This window comes from Lepisma saccharinum, chromosome 9 (assembly GCF_977018435.1).
Source record: "Lepisma saccharinum chromosome 9, izLepSacc3.1, whole genome shotgun sequence".
NCBI lineage: Eukaryota > Metazoa > Arthropoda > Insecta > Zygentoma > Lepismatidae > Lepisma > Lepisma saccharinum.
Window position 1 is genome coordinate 70,578,819 of NC_139237.1, and position 19,405 is coordinate 70,598,223.

Consider the following 19,405-nt stretch of genomic DNA (forward strand, 5'->3'; position numbering starts at 1 on the left):
AAAAGGAAACGGCCAATAAGAAAAGGAAAATAATTTGCTTTTGGACATTAGTTCAGCTATAGAAAAATAAACTGCCAATAAGGAAAGGGGATAATTTACATTTGGACATTAGTTCAGCAACCTAAAAGGAAACGGCCAATAAGAAAATTTGCTTTTGGACTTTAGTTCAGCAACTCAAAAAGGAACTGTCAATTAGAAAAGGAGAATAATTTACTTTTGGACATTAGAACAGCAATCTTAAATGAAAGGGCCAATATTAAAAGGAGCATAACTTGCTTTTGGACATTAGTTCAGCAACCGAATAGAAACTCAGGCCTCAGGGAGGCTCCACACACACACGCACATACACAAATGGTAGGTACTACTCAATTTCTCTATTAATCTTGCCACTATAGAGCGACCACAATGAAAAGAACCTTCGACGAAAAGTCTCCGCGCAACTTCCCCTTCTTCCGTTCAACTCGGGCCATAAGGAAGCATGCTCCACTCTGCCCCTCCCCTCCATGCGGGATACGGTGCACAGGAGTCGCGGGTCTGCGCAGGGTTCTTTTTGCTTTTGTTTCCACGAGAAATTTAACGAACTTCCCATATTTTTAAAACACAGAAATATCGTTTCGACAAAAGGAGAACATGTTTGAATTTCTTTGCAACTGAAGATAAGACGTCTGTATTTTCCTGGCCGTGGAGATGTGTTGAAAATATCGACAGAGCTCCAAATAGATAAGGAAGACGGTGTTGTCTGTTATTAGTGAAAGTTTTGATCGAAAGGACATTTTACATGCAGTAGCGCCAAATTCAAATATACTTTGCGGGCAAGAATGACGATCTATATTATACATATTATGTTTACCCCTTTTTGTGGAATTAAGAAAAATGCCATGCCTTACAGAGTCAGGACGGTTACATATATTTAAAATAATAATAATAATAAAGTATTTTGTGAAACGGATAAGAGGTTTGGTTTGTTTGGTTTGAGTTGTTGTTTTAAGTCCACTTTATGCACAGTAAGGCTAATCGGGACTGGACCTACAGTTTAAAGTGGGATCCGAACCACTTGTGCCTCCATCGGGTATCGAACCCGGGACCCCTTGATTACAAGGCGACGACGAAGAGGTTATGTGGTACAATTGGAGAGTCTAAGTCGGTTTAGATATCAAAACTCGAAAAACCGGGGGGATGCACTAATTCCTATAGTGACGCAAGCTTCTTGTAAAGTTCTTTTGTGCATGTGAAGTGCACATCTGCTAGTAATTGTAAACAGCGGGGCGAGGTATACCCCTCTAACTAATAATAATTGTCATTCACTGATAGCTAAAAGTTTTAGTGCTCAGATAGTCCAATCGGAACTGGGCCTGCATGACAGTTTAAAGTGGAGTCATAAACACTGTGCTCTGTGCCTCCTCCAGAAATAACACGGAAGCACTTGATTACGCTATCTAATCCTTGCAAAGTCCGCCAAATCTAGCCAAAACCTTTTCCTTTATCTTGCTTTATTTGGGAAGGAAAGAAAGATTGCGTTATTGAGTATGTGTACTAATACCTCGCATTCTTAACCTTGGATCAGTCGAGCCAGGTTATTCGAAACTTCCTGTTTAGTGCCCGTTGTAAATATGTTTCATACTATGCGATAACGGTATCACGTTACGCACATATTTCAGAGAAGTGCAGTGGCGTGTCCCAAGATATTCTCAAGGGCTATATGGCCTCAGCTAAGAGAATTGGGTTGTGTTTTTAGTTCGTGCTGTAGTGCCGAGGGTAGAACTCGTGTGATCTGGGACGAAATTATTTTGGTGGGTTCTGGTTCGGTAGTTCTCTCGTTGGTTCTGTGTAATGGCGCCAAGGAAATCGATGGGGAGTCAAAGAGGCCGGGAATATTTTCTGGGGATTTAGTCATATTTAATATATCTTCCATACCATATAAAAATTACATTTTGAGGCCAAAAGAGCATTTTACTTGTTTCTAAAGAGGGGCGGATCACTCGACCTAGAAGGCGGGTGCCCCACTGCCCCCTCTGGCGCCGTGACTGGTGGTTCTCTCTTTCTTACATTCGTTATCTTATCTCTCTTCTTCTTTGCTGCTTCTCTATCTCCTTCATTTGTTATTTCTGTCTTTCTTCCTCTTGTTTCTATTTTTCGTTGCCTTTCTTCGTATTTCTCTTTGCTTTCCTTCGAACTTTTTTATCTTTCTCCTCCTGCTTCTTTCTTTCTTTCTTTCCCTTCTTCTCTTTCTCCCTTCCTTTGTGTTTTCTATTTTACTTTCACCTCATTTTCCTCTGTTTCTTTTTATCACTTGATGTCAATTTCTGGTTTTCATTCTATCGTTTTCTCACTTGTTTAAACCTTTTGCCTGTGTGTGATTCGATGCCCCGTCGTCTCTTTTCGCTCACCCCTCGTCGTCGCTTTTCGCTCACCCCTCGTCGACGCTTTTCGCTCACCCCTCGTCGATTTTCGCCCCCCCCCCCTCGTCGTCTCTTCTCACTACCCCCCATCGTCGTGTGGCGTAATCCGTACAAAATTACACATCGACGTCAAAGTACACTCATTAGATGTAGTGTTGTCGTTATATTAATTAAATTGAGTATGTTTCCAGTGCGCACTGAGATATCCTGCGTACGCCAGTGTCTAATATGCATTATGTATTTGTGTGTGTATGTTGTGTACTGTATATAACCGCAGCAGGTCCTATAACCCAACTAGCCTAACTTACGAAACGCTTACAGGTCAGGTTTGCCATAATCCTGACGTCACAAATCGAAAGGCCTGCGTGAGGAGAAAACGTACCACCATCCACATGTCTTCACTTATGTCTACCGATGGATTATGGTCGTCGCCAGGAACTTTGTAGGGGGAAATCAGCTTTTGATAACTTTTTAGTGGAAATTATAAAATACTATTATAAAACAATTAAAATAAACCCGTATTTATATTAAAATTAATAATAATAATATTATCATCGTTTTACGGAGACTATTCGATCCACCAGCTGAAACAATATCCAGCTCAACTCTTTTTCATTATCTTTTTGCATTTCATACAGTTAGTGTACTAAAATGCTAGTTACTCTATTTTGTTATTAACTTTTACACATCTCGTTCAAGAAAAAGCTTTAAAAGTTAGGGCGACATTTCAATCTAAAAAATGGTTCACTCTTTATGACTTCAGACATAAAAAATTCATTTTTGGAATTCTGAAAACAATCGAACCATTTATACCTTAGATCGAATGGCAGGTAGACGGAAACAAAATGGTCCTGAATTTTACAGTCAATGTTTTTCGCTCTAACACACATGTTTACGTTCCTTATGCTGTTCAAATACTAACTGAACTTTATTTATGTTATTGAAAATTAAAATTACATACTGTTTGTTTGTCTTATAACTTGAAATGATCGATACCCACTTCCAGGTTGGGGAGGGGGATCGACTGACCGGTTCGACCCCCTCGTGACGTACGCGAATCTTCTGGGTTCGATACTCGGTAGAGGCACACCCAGGTTCGGATCTCACTTTAAACTGTGCAGAAATCGGACCGCAAACTCAAATTGTCTACCCGTGCAAAAATAAATTGAATTCGTTCATTTGTTCTCGAAACACACAAGGAATGGTTCTATATTGTCAATTGTTTGTCTTCCAGGGCTCCTTCGCTTAAGGGTGGCACCACCATGAAGCCTGCATCGTGGTACGTCTCCACACTGGTGGTCGTGTTCCTCTACATCTACATCACATGCATCGAATATATCAGGGCAGAAGAATTGCCGCAGTCCTACGGGAACTACCACCCTGTATACTCGTCAGACCCGGCATATTACCAGGACCAATCGCCGCTCACGGTGGAGTTCAAGTACCACAACTACGACCAGCTCACGAAGTTCCTGAGGACCGTGACGTCCAAGTATCCTGGTCTGACGGCGCTCTACTCTATAGGAAAATCAGTGCAAGGTGAGTTGTTTTTATACGAGGGTTGTCTACAAATTACTGGCAAAAGTGTACCGTTATGGTACCTAACTCAGTTCCAAGGTGGCTTGGGGAAAATTTGTTTGGAAGAAAGTCACAAAATGTGGTAAAATCTTTAAAAATATGTAAAGAACCTTCTGATATACCCTGGATCCTCAGTACCGCCTTGTATTCAAAGGGTTCTGGATTCGATTCTCGTTGGAATACACATTCCACAGTGGTTCGGGACCCACTTTAATCTGTAAGCCCAGTCCCGATTAGCATATCTGAACGTAACATGTAAATCCGCCAGGGGTTCCGAGTTCGAATCCCGGCCTGGGCATGGATGTTTGTGTGTGTCCATTCATCAATTTAATCCTATCATCACACATCCCCATCTTTGCAAATTAGCCAAAAGTGGCACAAAAAGCGTAGTAAAATAAAGGAAATCAATTAAGCAATCAAAACATGTAAATCCGGTATTATGTGACATATTCATCTCAGATGGCGTGGAGTGCAGTTGCTGTACGCCATATTTTTCTCGAGCTGCAGACTAAACATTTTCATTTTGTACTGATGGATAAACATATTTCACTCATTTAAAAACAACCATCGCTTCTATGTAAACAATAGGTTGCTATGGAAATAGATTTTCAGCGTTTTTTTTTGTTTTTTTTAAGGGCTTGCCAAGTTTTCAATCGATTCTGTTTGTGGTACAAATTGTCCATCAGCATGTTTTTTCACCCTGTTTTCCACAATGTTTGAAGTAAAAACAACACCCATAAGCGAATGACAACCTCTGCTCCAATGCAGTGGCAGTGGGTGCTAACTCGGGAGAATTTCTGTCCCCAGGCAGGCGGAGCTTACGCTGGCATGGTTGCCGCTGCGTCTGACGCTTACGTTTGCCGCGGTCGAGAGAAGCAAGAAAACCGCCTCCCGCGTTGCTCCAACAATGCTTGACGGGATGTGTAACAAAACAGATTTCATTTTAAATGTGTCAACTAACTATTGAGTTCACAAACGATATGGTTTAATGTTGGATATTACTTCAATTAGAAGCAGCGAAGTTAAAGATAAAATACGAATTTCTGGCAACCCTAGATCCTCTGGCAGTCAGGGGCAATGAGGGTAAGCGCTCCTCTAACCGACCAATCCGTCCCCTCCGTTACCATACCGCTATTAACTAAGTAAATAAATGCACTTTTAGCCCAAACATGCATTGTTGTAAGAGATATTGGTAATAGACCCCATACTATAGAGCGACCACAAGGAAAACAACCTTAAACGAAAAGTCTCCGCGCACCTTTCCCTTCCTCCAGTGTTGCCACAATCTGTAAGCACAATTTCCCTTTGAAAGGGCTACAATTTCCCTTTTTCGCCCATTTTTTCCCTTCATCTAAATAATTAATAATAATAATAATTATTATTATCATCGTGGAGCCATGTTTGTATGTATGTATAAAATGTTAAACTATTTAACTTTTAAATGCTACGACGCCAGTGGTCCCGGGTTCGAATCCCTGCCTGGGATGGCTGTTTCTGAGTGTCCATTCATATATTTCATCATATCATCACTGTCCCCATCTTTGCAATTAGCCACCCACTCCCAAAGCTGGGACATAAGGGTAAATGGTCAATAACCTCCAGCCCCAAACGGTAGCCAGATGTGGACCAACCCAAATTCCACCATTCCTCTCAGAACAAAGTATACGACAATTTTTTTTTAAAAAAAAATCTCATTTTCAAAACTGGAATCTCTTATAATGTTTAATATAATTAATATTTAGTCTGTCTTAAAATTTCCCTGAAAATTCGCTATTTTTCATCGAATTTCCCCTTTCCCTTAAAATTAGCTTCAAATTTCCCTTCAAAACGGGAAATTTCCCTTCATGTGGCAACACTGCCTTCCTCTGTTCAGCTCGGGCTATAAGCAAGCATGCTCCACTTTGACCCTCCCCTCTGCGCGGGAGTACGGTGCACGTCGCGGGTCTGCGCAGGTTTTTTTTGCATGTGGTTCCACTAAAAATGTGGCTCTCCCCCCCGCCCACCAATAAAGTTTTCTCTCCTTCTGCCTCCGCACTCACTTTTTCTGACTCCGCCACTGCTGCAACGTCGATATGAAGTTCGGGCAAACTTAAAGAAACTCGGACTTCATCTTTGCTCACAATCTTGAGCCGCGTGGCGACCACGTGCCCCTACACGAACTAGCAACACTGAAAGGACATGTTGTGGCCACACGCCGCTCCATGCCTCGTCAACATTGTGAGCGAGAAGAAGTGGAAGGCCAATAGAACGAACATAGCCGTGGACCATTTGTCTGATATTGCCTTAGTACTAGGGCTGTCCCTATACCAATGCAGATGTATCGGTATCGGGAAATATCGGTTGGATTTTTTTTTTACCGATACCGGGCTATACTTTTCCGGTGTTTTGACTACTCACCCATTAATATTAACCAATATTTTGAACAACTTTTATTTTTTACAATTTTCAAGCATCGGTATCGGTACCGGTATCGGTTCCAAGTGATATCGTCTCAACCCTACTTAGTACTTCTAGCAGTGCTCGAAATGAGGGAGGGTATGGTACTCCGCCAGCTATAGTGGAACCACAAGCATAAAAACCTGCGCAGAACCGCATCGCGCTGGCGGGTGTGGGACAGGGTAGGGGGAAGGAGCCTTCATCGCGGCCACGACAGTGTTGCCAGGCCTATTGATTTCTCGGGAGAATTCCTTAATAACCTATCGCTATGGAACTTCCAACGGCCTGCTCAAAAACACGTTTCCTGCTCATCTTACTTGAACATGGAGGGGAGAGGTAGAGTGGAACTCCACTCAGCCGTGAAAAGTGTTGTTTGAACTGTGAAATTATGCCAAACGCTCCTCAATTGCGCTAGGACATTATTATTATTATTATTATTATTATTATTATTTTATTACTATTACTACATTACTATTTTTAGATAGTTCTATCCAAAATCTATTTCTATTTTGGTTATTTTACGGGTTAAGTACGACAATAAGGATGAATGAAAAACTGATGAAATGTATGAAGTGGCAGAAACGCAGTGAAACGTCCTTGCCTTACTATACCGCGTTTGTTAGAAACTGTCCCGTTTCCCGCGCTAGCGATCGCTCGACACTTTCGTTGCCAATGAGAAAAGAGGAAAAAATCGTCTGCTGGGCAGCGAGGAGCGAATGGAAGCCAGAAGAGAGGCGCTTACGTAGACGCTGTTGCGACGTTGCGCATTTTAATTGGCTGCCTGGCTTTGACTTTCCCCAGCACGGAGAAAAGCCAGCGACCAGTTAGCGCGGGAACCGGGACAGGTTGTAACAAACGCGGTATAGGTACAACCTCTGACTTCGTAGGGGGATATATTATTTTATACATGTGTGTGTGTGTATTTCTAGCAGATGTGGAGGATAGGTGGCACGGCACCCTAGCATAAGCGTTGTTATCTTCAATTATTGAGGAAGACATGCTGTATAATTCAAAAAATATATTCAAATATATTTTACATACGTAATTCATTTTCTCATTATGGTGCAGGACGCGTGCCCACCCCTAACGATACCTGTACACCGAACACCAGAAGAAGGCGAATTGATTTGTTATTGTTAGCATTCGACTTGAAAGTTTGTGGAAAATCGCCGACAACGAAAGGCGGCTCATTAGCTTCATTTGTGAACAAAACTTTGTTCGATTCCCTCCCTGTCATAAATATTCTTCGCGAAAATAGAGGCATCGCAAACCCCTTGTGTCGGTGCTGAGAAAGGGCAAACTTGAGGGTGTTCTCCACGCACCCTCTTAGATTTTACCACCGGAAGATGCGGAACAGATGCAAGACGTTGGTCGGGTCCTTCGAACTTTTTACTTTCTTTTGTTTGGAACATGTTCACTCCTCAAATGGAGATGTTCGGTTTCTTTTCGCTAAACGCAGGGTGCTGGGTTTAGCACCATTGTTACAAAAGTATCTGTGACGTTTACACCGTAAACAACGCGTCGCCACTGCAACAGGGGACTTTTTCTGTAACCCTTTGCTTGGCGACTCTAGGTCAGTGGCGTGCCAAGGATTTTCGAAAGGAGGGAATTGGGTATACATTTTTTTTACTAGTCCGCCCTCATTTCGCCATTTTCCCCCTCATTTGATGTTCTTTTTTTATAAATACTGGGCCAAAAGGGGGGTTATAATCCCACCAACCTCCCCCCTTGGGCACGCCACTGCTCTAGGTTATTCACAACCTATCTCGTCTGTGTCGTAGGTGTTATGCACTTGCTATAGTTTTAGTTATTAAATGCCTTCCTACTCGTCTAGTGCGTCTGGAAGGCCTTTAAGGGGCAAAGCGCGGGCAACACTACTACGGGGTAATATGCCTCTTTCACCCGCCTGATAAAAATACATTGTTTCCCTCTCGCTGGAAAAAATCTGCGGACGTCCCCTTGCCCCCCAGTGCGCACGCCAATACCGCGCCCCACTCGAGAACGTCGTTCATCCGCTACTATTAGATCGGATTTTGTAGCAGATCTTCTGGTTTCCCCAAGGAACAATCTCCAGATTTTTTCAAGTCTGACCTGGCAACACTGCCCCGAGCACCGACAACGGCAGGGAAGATGCGCGAACGCTTTTGAAGGAAGGTTTTATTGTGGTCGAACTATACAAAATTTTCGCAAGACATTTTCCCCAGCTGTCCCATTGTTACAGAAATGCAATGTTAAACCATAGGAGCATTCCTTCAGGTAACCCCAACCCCAACCCCCAACGCTAGACCAAACCCCTTAGCTTAACATTTCCGAACCGGGTTCGAGTCCTGGTCGAGTCTGCATTTTTCACTTAAACCTCTACAAAAAAAATCTTGTGATTTAAACATTGCGGCGTTTCAAAAGTGGACAAAAGTAATTGTTCGCGTCTAATAGGCAGCATTGTTGTTTCCCCCTCTGGACACGCCACTGCCGCTACCTGAAGCAAGGAGCCAAGCAAACGCGTCGCTCCTTTCTCTCGGCGAATAATTAAAACGGAGCCAACGAGTGCAAGGTCAATGAACACAGCAGCCGGAGGTAACGGAATACTTCAGAGGAGAAGAGTTCTTCAGCGAATTTCGTTCGTTCCAACGAATCCCGCAGTGCCGTTAATCTGCCAGGTCAGGATCCGGATGAGAAGCGCTTTGCATACACGAGGGGTAGTCAGAAATAAACTACCATCTTTATTAAGTAGCGCAGGCATAGATCGAAATATGCGAACAAGCAAATAAACACTGAAAAAGGGTTGAAATAGGCAATCGAATTATCGCTGAAAGAGGGTTGAAATCGGCAAGAGGCAAGAAATTGATCGCTGAAAGAGGGCTGAAATCGGCAAGATGAAAGCAATTGCTCGCTGAAAGAGGGCTGAAATCTGCAAGAAGGCAGCAATTGATTGCTGAAAGAGGGCTGAAATCGGCAAGAGGCAAGAAATTGATCGCTGAAAGAGAGCTGAAATCCGCAATAGCCAGTCAAATGATCGCTGAAAGAGAGCTGAAATCGGCAAGAAGGAAGCAATTGATTGCTGAAAGAGGGCTGAAATCGGCAAGAAGGAAGCAATTGATCGCTGAAAGAGAGCTGAAATCGGCAAGAAGGAAGCAATTGATTGTTGAAAGAGAGCTGAAATCGGCAAGAAGGAAGCAATTGATTGCTGAGAGAGAGCTGAAATCGGCAAGAGGGAAGCAGTTGATCGCTGAAAGAGTGCTGAAATCGGCAAGAGGCAAGCAATTGATTGCTGAAAGACAGCTAAAATCGGCAAGAAGGAAGCAATTGATTGCTGAAAGAGAGCTGAAATCGGCAAGAGGAAAGCAGTTGATCGCTCAAAGAGGCTGAAATCCATAAAATAGATGACGATGACGTCACTTCCGACAAGACCGTATACTTCATGCATACTTTCTGGTTCTTTTGGACAGAGACTCTTGAGTCTCAATTCCAAATCGTTTGGTACTAAGATTGCATAAATAGGCTCTAAAATGGATATAGAAACGTCGAAAAGATAAATGTGCTTTAAAAGAGAACAAATACGCTCGTAGAGACACTCAGATACCACAGAACAGAGAAACATTCGCTAAAAATTATTGTATAAAGATGTTCCTCTAGTGGGTTCAAATGTACTCAGAGACGGATAAATAATACGAAGCAGATTCCTGTCCCAGTTCTTATGTCGTCTCCTAAAAACCACCTGTTCGTATTAAACGGTTGCTCAGGAAAACGGTGTCGTGGGAGAAGCGTACAGTGTGATCTGCGCACAGAGACAAAAAGATCGTGGGTGAAGCACACATTCAAATGTTCTTCTTTCTTTCCTTGCAGGTGAATGCGCAATGAAAGTTGTTATAACAATATAACAATTATAACAATAAGTTATTAAGACTGAAAATGTTATCTACTGGAGAGGTGTAAAGGAACGCCGGCTGAAGTGCAAGGGATCACTAAAGACAACATTAAACAACGAGGTTTTGGAAAGAAAACTTCATCAGTGTGTTCCGAATGTTGCAGAGTTGGAAGTTGTAAAAATCATGTCTGTATGCAGGAAAAGGGCAAGGGAGGAACTGTCTACGCCAGTGAACGTCGTCTACAAACAGGAATTTGGGAAATTGACGAATAGAGGTTATGAAATAGTTACTGAAATTCCAAAATATGATAACGTACAAACCTCTTTGTCTTTGTGTGAAATACGTAGGAAAACACTGGGAACAACATAAAAATCCGATTGGTAGTTCCGAAATCTCCTGGATGAAAATGTGTTGAGACTTTACGACGGGACGAGCTTCCTTATGCTTGACCTGACAGTGGACAACGAAAAGAAATGTCTGGTGTTTGCAAGTAACAGTGGCAAGAAATTATTGACATCTTGTGATTCTCTCTACCTTGACGAAACATACTGTGCGCTAATCCCACTAACACCCGAGATCCTATGCGCTAGTCCCACAAAATCTTGCTGTGCGCTGATCTCACGTGCGCTCCTCCCACGCAATCAGGAAAACGTGCAAAAACTTACATATACCGGGTGTCCATAAAGTCTCACCCCACCCTGGGTATTGTGAGAACGGCTGTAAATAGGAAGAAATGGCGAAACACGTATTCCATGATGTTCAGAGGGAAACGTTTTGAGGCCAACCATTCCCTACCCGGGCCCCCCACAAGGTGGTAGGCTGGGGTCGACTCATTTTTTTCAAATAGCAAGGGAGGTTGAAGAATATGTCGTTTGAAAGGTCTTATCATAACAACAATAATACAGCAAATCCGGGTTCTCTACGTAGCTCCAATTGACAATGGCGTGAAATCAAATGTGGAGCATGTCCAGCATTGGACAGGATTCCAACTCCTACAGTAGTAATCCTAGACAACAGTGGGAGCTGGAAAAATGTTCCTACACTGTAGCATGATTCGGAGATATTCTAGCAGTGTCTACAAATACGTACACCTCCCCCCCCCAAAAAAAGATGGCAAGCGTCCGTACACAAAACCGCATATCATCGCGTCGACTGAGATTGCTACCAGGAGGACAAGGACCGACATGCACAATCGCAACTCAAGTCAAATGGTGAAGGAGGCACGTAGTTACATGTACAATTTCAACTGAAGGCAAATGGGGGGGAGGGTTACAAGATGTTACAACACGTACACCACTAAAAGTCATATTGAGCTTACCTACTATTTACGCGTTTCGCAATTTCTTCCTATTTTCAGCCGTTCTCACAATACCTAGGGTGGGGTGAAACTTTATGGACACCCTGTATATTGTCCGCTCCAAATAATATGCTGAAATTTCGCTTCTGCTTGCATCTGCCATTGTTTCACCAAGATTCCTGACGAAATATATTTGCCAAGATGTTTTGACTCTGGGATTTTTGTTTGAGAAATTTGTTTACTAACTAACCTCCTCGGTTCAGTAGCCTTGTGAGGACCAAGGTCTGCCAAGCTGCTTTACTTCGGGCGCCTCGAATTCCATAGCCACTGTTGCCAGGTGTATTGTGTCTTCTGTTGGGACAAATGATTCGGAATACAATACCTCAAATAGCATTCATTTATCTGGCATTTTTCTTCGAATTTAGAAACCACCATGACTGAAATAACGTAACATTCCGCTTTTTATATTGATATTTTGAACTCGTTTAAACCAGGGTTGTTAAAGGTCCAGGGACCGAAGTATTCTAATGGTTCTATTAGGTTCCGCAACAGGACCGAACCTTTCTTCTCGCACAATTTGAATGGCGCATTGTTTCATTGAAAAAAGGTTCCTGGACCGTATTTAAATTGATCAAAAAAAGGTCCCTGGACCGTATTTAAATTGGTCCGCAAAAAAGGTTCCTGGACCGTATTAAATTGCTCAAAAAAGGTCCGTGGACCGTATTTAAATTGCTTAAAAAAAGGTCCCTGGACCGTATTTAAGTTGATCAGAAAAGGTCCGTGGACCGTATTTAAATTGCTTAAAAAAAGGTCCCTGGACCGTATTTAAATTGATCAAAAAAGGTCCGTGGACCGTATTTAAATTGCTTAAAAAAAGGTTCCTGGACCGTATTTAAATTGATCAAAAAAGGTCCGTGGACCGTATTTAAATTTTTAAAAAAAAGGTCCCTGGACCGTATTTAAATTGATCAGAAAAGGTCCGTGGACCGTATTTAAATTGCTTAAAAAAGGTTCCTGGACCGTATTTAAATTGATCAAAAAAGGTCCGTGGACCGTATTTAAATTTTTTAAAAAAAGGTCCCTGGACCGTATTTAAATTGATCAGAAAAGTTCCGTGGACCGTATTTAAATTGCTTAAAAAAGGTCCCTGGACCGTATTTAAATTGATCAAAAAAGGTCCGTGGACCGTATTTAAATTGCTTAAAAAAAGGTTCCTGGACCGTATTTAAATTGATCAAAAAAGGTCCGTGGACCGTATTTAAATTGCTTAAAAAAAGGTTCCTGGACCGTATTTAAATTGATCAAAAAAGGTCCGTGGACCGTATTTAAATTGATAAAAAAAAAGGTTCCTGGACCGTATTTAAATTGATCAAAAAAGGTCCGTGGACCGTATTTAAATCTATCGAAAAAGAAAAGGTTCATGGATCGTATTTAAATTGATCCGAAAAAAAGGGTCTGTTTACGGTCCAGAACCCATTTACGCTTGCTGATTTTCTCTCCTGGACCGAAATTGAATTTATTTAAAATTGCTGAGCCTTGAACAACCCTGGTTTAAACGTCACCAAGTTAATTGCGACTATGAGGATGAAATGAAGAACAGGCGAGAGAAAATGCAAAGAAATATCCACGAGTGATTCAGGATTCCGACGTTGCTTCGGAGCACGACACCCTGTATCACTGCGTTACACCAGCGTTCACTCTAAGGTAGCTTTTAGACCGAAGCGACACTTGGATTGATTGATTTACTTCGCTTTTCTGTCACATTTGGTTAATCGCGAAGATGATAATGAATGTTGAAATGATGAGAATGATGAAGGGACAATCACAAACATACAGGGACGACACAACAAAACACCCACGGAGGATTTTACTAGCCATGAGCCCAGACGCCAGAATCTCGGTACTTTGCAGTCCAGGGTGTACTACGTAGAAGAGACGTTGACATTTGGGTGTGTCTAGAAAGTCATCCCATACACCCCACTTGTCACTTGGAAACGAACCTTAAAATAAATGCAAACTTTCGTACCGGAATGACACGTCAAGCTGCACATGTCGCACGGGCTGTCATTCTCTTAAGGTCGGGAGGAACAGTTTGTGTCTAGCCTGACACGAGGATTCTAAAGTGCTCCTCCCCCACTGACCTTTCGCCGGGGTGGGCTGGAGAGAGAGAGAGAGAGAGAGAGAGAGAGAGGTGTCTGTGTGCTGGATGGTCGTAGGATGGTAGGATGGTAGGATGGCGAGAAAACGTAGCATTACGTTTATGGGAGTATTATTTTCTTCGTTCTTGTGTGAATATCTAACTTCCGATGGCGTTGGAAAGCACATGAACGGAAAGAGAGCAGGCTTAAAATGTTATTTCCGGTTGAAGCAGTCGAATTGTCGATTTAGGCCTCCCCGATTGCGCAGTGGTATCGTCGTCGCCTTGTAATCAAGGGGTCCCGGGCTCGATACCCGGTGGTTCGGATCCCACTTTAAACTGTAAGTCCAGTCCCGATTAGCCTTACTGTGCATAAGGTGGACCTAAAACACCAACTCAATCAATCAATCGAATTGCCCATTTGATTAGACGTAATTTGAAGTTGAAGTTTCCTCTCCATAAGGAATATATGGGATCCTGTAAATACTTATTCATCATATTTTTCACAGATCGTATCTGGCTTAATACCTCAACTTGAAAAAACACTTCCATCATGGGAAGAAATTCATAGTCTCTTTTGCTTCTATTGTTTTTGTTTTTTCAGTAACAGTTCACATTTTGACGTTATTGAAATAAATGGTCCACCTGGTTCGAAACTGCCCCCCGTAGCCTTAATAACCTGCATCATCTCGGCTTGATCTGTCGATCGCGCATGCGCAGTGAGTATTTTAAATGGCAAGAGTTGAAGGAAGCACAGACAAGTGTATATCTATGGTTGAAGCATTGCATCTCCTACATGGTTAGTAGTCTGAGTAATGCGGACATGCTTCCCATGTTGAAGATCTATTATTTATTTTCATTCTGCTGTTCTGTTTCGGGTTTTCTAGAACGCGGTTCAAGTTGTAATAAATTCTCGTTCTTCCCAACTGGGATATGGTTTAATTTACCTAACATAATCTTACGAGCTATTCAGCAACTCCAAGGTAGTTAACTGCCAGCAACCACTTAACATTCAGGGAAAGTGATTTTTGTTCATCATTATGTAATCTCTAGTTTGAAATGCCCAGCAGGGGTAGGGAACAGAAGCTCTGTTACGTAACATGTTCTTCGTAGGTTGTATTTTGCAAGAAACCAACGCAAGCAATGTTAAAGACATTTGACATGAGAAATACATCAACAATGAGAATTGGACAATTCTGTCCAACGTAGAATCGAATAACGTGACTGGATTAATCAGGAATACATGTCTGGTCTGCGCACACAACTTTCTTGGGTTGAGAAGTTGTAAGTTTAAGAAGCATTGTATTCAAGTGTGCGTGCAATGAGTCTCATAATCTTATATTGTTTTAAAAATATAGCTAAAAATAGAACTGACGCGATTCTCTAGCGAAATAAGCGCTAATCTTCGAGGATATATATATTTTTTGATACGTATCAGTGTTATTTTATGGTTAGTATGATTATTGCAAATATCACATGCGCAGGATGCTATTTTCAAGTTTGCCGTCGACTAAATAACGATTTTAGAATCGGGTGTAAATGCTGTGCTCTGGCTATTCTCTTGATTTGGTTGGTTGATTGACGATTGTTAATTGACATCGCTTATTTATACCGCCTCGTTAATCGCGGCTAGGAGATGAATGGCAGTTCAATCCCCATTCCAAAAAATAGCAGCGGAATGATACTATTATTATTAGAAATTAATGAAAATTACTTTCCTTTGTCAGTTTTTTTCGGAATACATGCAATATTTGTGCATTAGTGTGTGTATACGTACTAGTCCAAAATATAGGTTTTGATGCACAAAACATCGTTGACATCTCAGACAAACGGCAGTCTCCCTAAATGACATACGTATTCTTGATTTGTTAACATAAATCCAAAACAACTTTTCGAAAAGAAAAAAAAAGTGTTTTAGTAAAAGCAGTTCCAAATTATATTAGGAAGGTTGCTGGTCACTATTATACAAGCCATCATCCATCCTCATCGTAGCGATTTACACACAAGGATAGAAAACTGATGTAAAATATCTAAAATACAACACAGTGATACCACAAGTTTTCTGACGCCGAAAAAACTAACTAAATATAGATCTCTTTCCTTTCAAATCAATCTTACTGCAAGAACCGACAAAAACTATATATGACAGTTAAAAACCTTGCTAAAACTGGGCAGTATCACTTCAGTACCTTATCCGACAGGAAATAAACGCCAGTAGCTCAAATCTGCCCTACGTGGTTGTATACATACAGGGTAGAAATGCTGTTTTCCGAGAACGCGTATGCCTTAAGACGAAGAGTGACAATTTCGCACCAGATCTGCATTTATTTCAATGTCGTTGGAATGGGAACTGCTACTGAAAAAAAACAGTATGAAAGTGAATTTCCCCCCATGTTGCAAGTGGAAGCGGTTTTTTAAAGTTGATTATTAAGCTAGATGCCATATGTAAAAAATATTATCAATAATTATTTATAAACTCCCATGTATTCCTTATGGACAAACAACTTCAACTTCAAGTTACGGTTAATCAAATGGAAGTTTCGACTTTTCCTAACACAATCAAAGTCTTCAACCTGTCCTGTTCCCGCTGATGTGTTTTTATACACCATCGGAAGTTTGATATTCCCAACAAGCAAAATAATACTCCCATTAGGGGAATGCTAAGTTTTCACCTCCTTCCACAACCATCCACTGCACAGACTTCTCTTTCCCCAGCTCGCCGCAGGATAAGGTCGGTGGGGGAGGAGCAGTTTCGGGTCCTTGAGGGACCTCCCCGATGGCGTAGTGGTAACGTCGTCGCTTTGTAATCAAGGGGTCCCGGGTTCGATACCCGGTGGAGGCACATGGCACAGTGGTTCGGATCCCACTTTAAACTGTAGGTCTAGTCCCGATTAGCCTCTCTGTGCATAAAGTGGACTTAAAACAAGAATTCAATTCGGGTCCTTGCGTTTGGCTGGACGTGGAAACTGTTCCTAGTACCCTTAACGACTAGAACATTACCCAGAAAAGTTTATTACGTAGCCTTTTTACACGCTTAGAGATTCTGTCGTCGTTGTACGGGGATACCCTATTGAGGATTTGAAAGTTGCAGTCAGTGATGTGCCGTAGACTATAAGTTTACGTCTACATGCGTTGTCTACACGTAATCTACGCGTAGATTACATTGGGTTGTAGTTTACATAGACTTCGTAGACAATCTAAAGTGCATTACAATTAATTTTCAAGGGTTTCATGAAAAGAAATTGACATTTTCAACTATATTGGTTAACTAACGAACTGAAAAGAATCCTATTTAGAACAAAATTTCTCTTCTTTTCCATTATCAACTAAGGAAGAAGATAAAAAGTATGCAAGAAAAACAACAGATGGCAGTCGTGAGGCAAGAGTGGTATATTCCCCATAAAACACTAGAATATTTCCTATATTAGGTTTCTTCCTAGGTGAGAAATTGTTCGAATTTGGAAGAAAGAGTACGAAAAGTTCTCCTCACACATCAGCAACTGATACACAGTATAATTTTGTTTTACTTCCACGGCGCCCTTTGCTAAGTTATCACCTTTCGCCACGTTGTTTACATAGATTACGTCATCTACGTGTACAAAATTGTCTACGTGTAGAATGTAGACTATCGTTGTTTACGCGTATACGCACATCAATGGTTGCAGTGCAGAAAATACCTGGCTCATCCCTCTCCTTTCCACGTGTAGCACATTGTGTTTTTCTTCAGAATACATTGTCTTGTGTATATAAACCACAAGCTTCACAGTCTACGACACATCAATGTTAGTGGATATCGCGCGTCTGTTTCTGGCCACACTGCGTAGCAACACGGAGGGAAAGTTTGAGCTGATATATTACTTAATTTGTTCTACGGGATTGCCTCGCACTAGAAAAGAACCGCAAATATTTTCCACGGAAGATTTTCCTTGTTTGTTCCGGTCCCTTCTCTCCATAACGTCACTGCGACGCGAACATTCTTCCTTTCACTTAGTACATCCTCTAGTGCATTCTCCGTCCGGAAGATGGCTCTAGCAGCAGCCGAGTGGACTTCCCGGGATGTCCATTCCAGAGATTGATGTGGCAGCGCGGAGTTGGCTTCAGTAAATCTTGCCAAGATAGCGAGCGACCTCTTCGCCAGCAAATTGTTGTTCCAAAAGGGGGCAAGGGAATCCACTATATCTACAATATAAAGAAAAAAAACAGATGTCGTGCGTTGTAAAATTTCATTATTAGAAATTAGATCCTCTATGTGCAACGTTGTGAAAAATATTCGCAAGTTTTTTTTTTTTTTAGAAACCTCCCCTCTCCCATCCGAGAGAGTTCACAAGTGACATCATGGGTGGACTAAATATGTTATTTTCCCCTTTCCCTCTTACTATGTCTACAGAGCATTCCCTGGCATTCGCTACGAGATTCGACGGCAAGCTGCCCGGCATCAGCGCTTATCTTTCCCGGTGAACGGGCCAGCAACAGTCGCTAGAGTTGGCTATTAAAATTACAGTTTTCATATTGTGCACTAACCTTGACTACAGAAGGTGTTGAAAATGATGTCCCTCTGCTGCAACACGTTCCTGGCATCTCCGAAGGAAATTGGCATTTACACATGCAAGTTCGTCTACTGTAATTCTCCTGATTTTTCGTACAATACTCTCTTTTAACTCACGGATGGTGTGCGGATTGTCTTTGTATACTATATTTCCCCATTTTCTTTCCACTTTTATTCAGAACTGACCCTGTTACTCTAAACTTTTTTACGAGGTTTAATATAAGCGACTGTCGCGGACCCGTTCACCGGGAAAGACAAGCGCTGATGCCGGCCCGCTTGCCGCCGAGTCTCGTAGCGAATGTCAGGGAATGCTCTAGGTATATACCTATAGGTATAATATAAATCTTTCTTCCTTTGTTAATTTCCGGAGTGGATTTTCCTTCAACCCTCCTGAATGCATCACTGTTAATCAGTGATTAACAACTCGAGGGATCAGCGAGCCTCCTGGTAGCTTAGTAGCTGTCGCTGTCGCCTTGTAACCAATGGATTCACTTCCCTGTTGAGGTACAATGCACACTGGTTCTGATCCCAGTCTAAACTGTAGTACAGCCCCGATTAGTCTTATTTGAACTAACAGTGTAATGTGCCAATCAGGAATACTTATAACGCGTGAAGCTGGTAATTTATTTGGCATTTCCGGGCTGAGCAGATACTACCGTGCGTCCATTTCGATCTTCAGCCGAGAGATCGGGAGAAGCGTGGCGGGCGGCGCTGACGGAGATGCCGACATTTGCAGCCTGTAATGCCCGCTTATTTTTATGGACATATGCATACATTCATATAAATATTGCAAAACGAGCGCTAAACTGTGTTATAATTCATCATCTGTAATTCATCCAAGTTCTGCCCTTATATACACAAAAAAATACGCTTTAGAAACGATGTTAAGAGCCACAGATAATGAAACATTTTAATCATAGTTTTGACCAGTAACGTCCTGCTTAAGTTTATATCCTTGAAAGAGTTTTGTGTCGATTGTTTGGAGGTTTCGAATGTGCAACACTGTATCAAGATTACGCTGCAGACAAAACCGTTAAAATTCAATGGTTTTCGTGAGCTTCCTTGCAATCCGAAATTTCCGAGCTCGAGTTTTTTGTTCCTTCGTGACTAGATGAAGACAGAGCTGTGAATATAGTGGCGAGCAGA

At 41.9% G+C, this 19,405-nt stretch overlaps 1 protein-coding gene across 4 annotated transcripts in view; it reads left to right on the forward strand.

The window, feature by feature from the left end:
* LOC145992123 (carboxypeptidase D-like) overlaps positions 1-19,405 on the forward strand; it is a 117,154-nt gene that overhangs the window by 63,436 nt on the left and 34,313 nt on the right. For all 4 annotated transcript variants that reach the window (XM_083128374.1, XM_083128372.1, XM_083128373.1 and 1 more), the window contains exon 2: positions 3,634-3,938. In XM_083128374.1, the coding sequence (XP_082984500.1) occupies positions 3,662-3,938 (277 nt within the window). In that variant the 5' untranslated portion in view covers positions 3,634-3,661. The remainder of the gene's footprint in view (positions 1-3,633; positions 3,939-19,405) is intronic.